Genomic DNA, 7,406 nt, shown 5'->3' on the forward strand with positions numbered 1-7,406 from the left:
CACAAAATATAAATTAGCAAACAAAACCCTAAATATAGCTTCAGATGATTTAACATATGCAAGAGTTGAATATTGCAATGCTAAAGAATATTAGCATATGGTTACATATATTATTTTTACTTCAGCATATATTTTGACAAGTTTTGAGAAAAATTTGTGAACCCATCTAGTCTTGTGGACTTAGAATAATTTCCTTGTCGGTTCTTATTTCGACAAGTTTTGAGAAAAATCTGAGCTCATTTAGTCTTATGGACTTAGAATATTTTTCCTTATCGATTCTTGTTTTGACAAGTTTTGAAGAAAATCTGTGAGTTCATCTAATCTCGTGGACTTAGAATAATTTTTCTTGTTGATTCTTGTTTCGACAAGTTAGAATAATTTTTCTTGTTGATTCCTGTTTTGATAAGTTTTGAGAAAAATCTATGAACTCATCTAGTCTCGTGAACTTAGAATAATTTTTCTTGTCGATTCCTATTTTGACAAGTTTTGAGAAAAATCTATGAACTCATTTAATCTTGTAGACTTAGAATAATTTTTTTTATTGTTACCTTTTTCAACAAGTTTTGGCTCCTTTCAATCTGGGACTTGAAAATCCATTGATAATTAGATATATGTACTACATTTTTGCATACATGTTGAGAAATTTCATTATAATGCATGATGCATCTCTTGGAGTTTCATATTAATTACATTTGATGCATGTATATATACGTGCATATGAATTATCTTCGACTGGTGAAATAAAAGAGCAGTTTGTGTATGTCAGTGTATATATTAAATTATCTTTGATCTATCTAGTGGAAGAGAAAAACAAAAAATGTTGATTTATATTGAATTATCATTGAATTAAGTGTTAAAACTTATAATGAATATGATATTATATTACCTTTAACTAGAGATGAATGTCCAACTTAACTCTCATGAACATCATATATGAGGTCATCTATCATAAAATGTATCAATAACAAATTTTCACATGTTCTCACAACAATTTAATGAATTAGGAGTTATAGGTACCTCTCTCGCAACTCATAACACCCAAATATTAGTCAAAACCGTAAAATAAATATTATGGTCCTATCAAACTACCATCCCTCCTATATATATTTATAATAAACATTAAATACCACTACAAGAAATACGTTATTTAGTGGCGGTTAATAATAACTGCCAATAAATTATTTTGAAAATAACATTTAACGTCGGTTTTAGTAACTGCCGCAAAAAATACAAGATTTAGCGACAGTTTTGTGTAACTGTCACAAAAAATGCGGAATTTAGCGGCGGTTTTATAGAATCGCCACAAAATAGGCAGTATTTAGCGCTACCCCTGCCACTCAAAGTTATCATTCATCTCCACCTTAGTCTCATGAGTTCCACCATTTTCTTTGCCACTGCCACCACTGCCGCCACCGCTACCCCTGCCGCCACCGCCGCATTGCTGTCATTGCCAAAATATTTTCTCTAACCGTGACAACATTGGTAATCTTCTACTATCATTTTCACTTCCTCCAAAAATGACTCTTCTCCAACAATTCTACACTATAAATTATATAATATATATGTTGTGATGTAAAAAAATAAATGAAATATGAACCAAATAGCAAAAGAAAGAACTCAGTAGAAGATAAAACGAAAAAAAGTGTGGGAGTAAAAAATAAAGCATTGCCGGCCAAAAATAAAACGTTGTCCCGCCAAAAATAGAACACTGCCGCGGCAGTTCAAAACCGCCACAAATTTAAAAATTTAGCGGTGGTTCAAAACCGCCACAAATTTAGCTTTGCGTCGCCAATTTTAATGTCGGTTTCATAACTGCCGGAAAAATATTTAGAGGCGATTAAAAACGCTAATCATAAAATTTAACCGCCATAAATAAACGATTTTTCTTATAGTGTACTTATTAATTTCAAGTTTCTTCACCCACATTTAAAAAATCACTTTAGTTCCTATGTTTGAATCTATTTACATACTTTCAATGCAATCCTCGTACACATTCAATCACATAAACCATGAATATAAATTTCACGCAATAAAATTACAATCCCAAAATGTGCAAAGACAGTTAAATGGGATGGTATTGAAATAAACCCAAAGTCCAAGAACTGCTGATCACCATGTTTTGTCACCTCTGTCACCGCGTCCTTATAACCTCTTAGATTCATTGCATAGATCGAACATCCATACGCCTCAAACCATCATCGCTTACCATGCTATGCCACCACAACATGGTCACTATCCTACCCTTCTAGCATGTCTATGCCTCCAACCACCACCTTTTTTTTTTCTCCCTCTCCTCCATCTTTGTCATTCTCTCTCTTTCTTTCTTTTTTCACTCTCTAAACCAACACTTTAGAATCAAAATCCAAGCACTAGCCACTGAGAACCACTGCGCTGATTTTGTTTTCACAAACTCTGCCTCTATTAACCTTCTAAGCTCAAGTTTCATTTTTCAAATTTGGATTATTGAATGAAAACTCTAAAGTCTCTTTTTTAAGTCATGTTTATTATTGATAATAATATAAAAATAATTTTTTTTCTAAATGCTAACCCAAATCATTTAGTATATATGTATATTAAAACCGAATCTCGATCAAGGAAAATTATTTGTTATTATTATTTTTTTAAAATTAATTTTCTTTCATCATTGTAATAATAATATTCATAATGATATTGAAGCAGATATAAATAACTTTCAGGATTAAATTTTTTATTTAAATTTTTATTTTATCTCACTGTATTTATCTTAGTATTATTATCATTATGATTGTTTTATCTTTGTATATATAAAGTTAATTTAATTTTATTTAATTTTATATTTTATTTCATTATTAGTGAATTTTATATTTTATTTTAAAATCATATAATAAATAAATAAAATAGTTATATCAATTTATAATAATAACGTAAAACTTCATAAATTTATTGTGTTCTAACTTTAATTAATATAATTATATTATCAATCAATAAAAATAATTATTAAGAAATTAATTTATTAAGTTAAATCATATTAATAGAATCATTTATAATACTAATATATAGTATCTTTACCTTTATATATTGTAAATTGTTGAAACTTATGTATATCTGCTTTTACTTCAGATTGAGAGTGCTAATACTTTAGTTACACATAAATGACTCTAGAATTCATTTATGTTTTTAAAAATTATATTTTTTTAAAATGTTTTTTTAATTTTTTTTAAAATAAACTTTGATAATAATTCCTTTATTTCCTTAAAAACATTTATATGTTTTAGATTTTAAAAAAAAAATATTTGTTGTCCCATAATGCGCTCCACATTGCAATAATCCTCTTCATGCTTAGCTGAAAATCAAATAAACTCTTTAACTTCATCCTTATACTCTTTTGACAAATGAATTGTTTTCCATCCATTTTCAATCAATATTATTCTCAATCTACTATAAATAAAAACAGTTCAAATATGATTATATGAAATTAGAATGAAAATAATGTTTTAGACTTACCTTTTATGTCATGATCTTTGTCATAGTAGTTGTCGTTCAAACAACACTTGTGAGTAAAAGAGAACTTTAACCTACACTAATAAATTTGCTAATATTCAAGCACAAACAAATGATTCAGTTATATTATTGAGCTTATTTATGCACCTTGTCTAAACTATGAATTATTCCATTTTATGAAAGTAAAAAGTTGCATTTAATTGTAACTCATTAAAAATTATTAAATAATTTTAACATTCACTTAGGTAAAATTAATTGTCTAATTTTTTTTAATTTTTTAAAATAACTTTTAACTTAATGACTAATTTTATAATGTAGCTACATTTTAAAAAATACATGACGGATAATGTAATCTCTAAGGATTACTTTGTCTGACAAAAGTCAAATAATATTAAATCATGGTAGCTGTTTTATCTTTTATTAATATAAAACTTTTTATATTTACAAATATTACTAATTCTATAGACCAGTTGTTTGTGTGAAGTGTATCCAGACATCCATCAGCTCTAATATAACATCAACTACTAACACCTTAGTCCCAATGACAGCAAGTTTTAAAGTATAACTATCTCTTAACTCTAATATAATGCGAATCTTAGGCATGATAATTCTAACTACACCAATTTTTAAATTTAGCAATTAATATATGCAAATTTACTAATATACGCAAAGATCTACAATAAAAAAAGTCACTATATATATTATTAATGGCTCAAAATAAAAACTATATGTCAATAAATACTAAAAGTATATTAAAAGAAAAAAAAAATACATGTCAATCAAAGTATAAGGTTCTACATAAAAAAAAATAACATAAGAAATAAACTCTCATTAACAAAGTACATTAATAAAACTCATTATACTCGTATTCTTAACATGTCTTTTAAACATCATAGGCACGAGTCTCTTAGCTAAGGGGTCAATAATAATATGTCATTTTTCTTCTTCTGGTCACCAAATAATCTTTAATCAATCAATTTTCTCCATTATCCTAAAATAAAAAATATATATCAAATCTCAAATACTTCTTCTGTGTCATAGTTGATGAAGATGGTTCACAAGTATAGTGTTGAGGTGGGCAATTTAGCATGGTAGTTGTTTATTTGGTCACAAATTCCAGTGTGACAATGATGAGATTTGGATGGGAAACATAAGGCAACGTTATGTGATTGGAAGGTAATGGTGTGTTTTTTGTTCAAGGTTTAATTAACTTGTGATGACTCAGAGGTATGATTGACATTACAAAGAATAGTGGAAAAAACATAGTTGATAGGTGATGTTAGTATAAGAGGTTGATGGTGAATTATAGTGGCAACAATGTTGGGATTTAGTGATTTAGTTCTAGTAATTCTAACGATGGTGCATTTTGGGTGAATCACTATATTTAATGGTGCTATATGATTTTGAAATAAAGGAGGAGGAGAAGGAAATTGTTGGGCTATAAGGACTAGGTTTACTAATTAGAAAATCTTCAAAGGAAATATTGACTTATTAGAAATTCTTTTAAGACCAAATTAATTGATTAAAGATTCTTCATGACAGGTTGATAGATTCTGAGTAAGAATTTAATAAGCCAAAACACAATTTCACGTTGTTATTATAAGCTATACGTCACGTTGGGTCGACACTTTAACATGTTCACTCAATTTGTGTGTTGAAAGAGGCTAATGTTTGTGTAATGGAAGAGACTGAAAAGATTAATAATTGCACATAATAAAGAGTATAATGCAATTTTACTTTATTTAGAAAAAAATTTGATTTGCTCAAAAAACATTGAAACGACTAAAATTGTGATTTCCTCTTATTTTATGGTGAAAATTTACTCATTTCGTTGATTGTTTTCATCGTATTATGCTTAATTATGTGCATCAACAAATTAAGTAATATGCATATAATTTAATTTGCGAGAGGGTAGCAATTATACCGCTCTTAACCAACTAAATTATACTATATAAAAATGTGGTAATATTTCTTATCTTTGTACGCAATAAGCCAATAAAAAAGCATTTCAATTTATTATATTTTTAAATGACTCTTTCTTAGCTATACCATTATCTTTCATAGCTATCTATACAGTAAACTACTAAGAAAAATTTATAATTTATTTTCTTAAAATTTTATATCTGTTTTTTTAATTATTTCTTATTTTAACTAATATTTGTTTATCCGCTAAAATTGATATTTATCTTAATAGAGTCTCGAACAATAGTGAAGCAATGTAAAAGAAAGCTGTCATAAAAAAACATTAATTGTAAACTATTTTAAGTATACTTTTAAAGATATTTTTATGACTGGTTAAATTTTAAAAGAACTTAAAATATTGTGTTAAAGAAATTATGAGATAAATATTTTCTTTTTAAAAATAAATTAATTAAAAATGTGCTAAAGTATATTTAAGAAACAATATTTTGGCCGCATATACCAAAGCTTATCCATTAGTCTCGATTTTTGAAACAGACTGTCCCCACTCCATCCTTACCCCATTCGTGCCCATACTCATGAATCGTTACCATAATAGAATAAGTGTTATCCAATAATTTGTAATTAAAGTCTAAAACAAATCTATGATGATAAAGTTAAACTTCCCATTAATAATCCAACCTTCTTCATTCTCGTTACATGTTACAATCCCTCAAGTAATCTAGTGTTCCAAAAGTAATAAACTACTAATAAAATTAATGAGTGTATTGAAAAGATTGTATTAGAGCCATTGTGTCAGCATTTTCCAACTAATAAAACTATTTATTTCTCTTCCTATTTGTTCCTCTACTATTCATCAAGGCTCAAGCTACTTATTTTTCTTTTGAGTTGGAATTCAGTTTCACCAATAAGAATCATGAGACACGGACACGAAATTGAAGGTGAAGACCACCAATCGAGGGTTTTATACGAGCTTTGTTCCGTCATCATTCACACTCTCAAGTTCCCTCCATTACCCTTTCCTTTTCCCACTTCGTATCCATATTCTTCTACTGCCACTGCATCATCATCATCTTCTTTGCCACACCCTAAGAGACAACCTTGGTGGACAACGTTGGAGTCCTCGCATGATTCAACTGCTGCATTTGCGTCTTTGTTTCTGGGTATATCTCTGGCCTTGATGCTTTTTGGGTCGGTCACATTCCTCGGTGGGTTGCTGTTGTTGCCTTGGGTTACTCTTTTGGTGCTTGTGTTCTATGTCGCTTTCACTTGTCTCTAACTTAACCGAATTGGGCCGTTTCATTATTGGCTCTATCACGTTGCACAAGGATCTTCCACGTGAGCCTCTCTCTTCTTCTTGCTTCCTACGCTTTGTCTCTGTTTCTCAATTTAAACAATTTTATCTTTTGACATAAAAAAAAAGAGAATTTTATCTTCACTTTGGTTTATTATTATTATTAAATTTTATACATCAATTCATTTTCCTTTAGTTCATGTTGAATTTTAGACTCTTCAAATTTTTGAGAAAGTTGAATCCTTTAATTATTTTAACTATTAGAATTCAAATTTTCAATTATTGTTTTACAACGAAGTTTAAATTTTTATTTAAAATTTAGGTTAATACCAAATAATTTAAATTTTTCTCACATTCTACAAAACAATTCAATTTATCAAAATTTTATTAATTACTTTTAAAATTTTAAACTTATTTCATATTAGAAAGCTGTCAGACATCTTTCACTATTTGATTGGAAAATAAGATTTTAAAGTTTACAAGCGGAAGAAAATTGATTACAGAAACAAATATATTTAAATATTAAAACTTGACTTATTCTGAAAATATAAAATGTTAAAATTGTACATAATTTAAATTAGAAGGATAGAAAGTACAATTACATCTTATTATCATCACTTACTTTTGTTGCTTGTGATTTATCGTCAATCAGATGAAGCCAATAATATTCTGCTGAGGCTCTAAGAGGAAAAAGAATTGTCCGAGACATTAA

General features: G+C 28.1%; 1 protein-coding gene across 1 annotated transcript; it reads left to right on the top strand.

Moving 5' to 3' along the window:
* Positions 1 to 6,316: 6,316 nt before the first annotated feature.
* LOC113862279 lies at positions 6,317 to 6,679 on the top strand. Its single transcript, XM_027495369.1, has one exon. The coding sequence runs from the start codon at positions 6,317 to 6,319 to the stop codon at positions 6,677 to 6,679; it is 363 nt and encodes a 120-aa protein (XP_027351170.1).
* Positions 6,680 to 7,406: the final 727 nt, after the last annotated feature.

This window comes from Abrus precatorius, unplaced genomic scaffold (assembly GCF_003935025.1).
Source record: "Abrus precatorius isolate BTA unplaced genomic scaffold, Abrus_2018 Scaffold3, whole genome shotgun sequence".
In the NCBI taxonomy this organism is placed as follows: Eukaryota; Viridiplantae; Streptophyta; class Magnoliopsida; order Fabales; family Fabaceae; genus Abrus; species Abrus precatorius.

Coding starts and splice junctions, on each gene's coding strand:
- LOC113862279 (XM_027495369.1), top strand. CDS start 6,317: ATGAGACACGGACACGAAATTGAAGGTGAAGACCACCAATCGAGGGTT.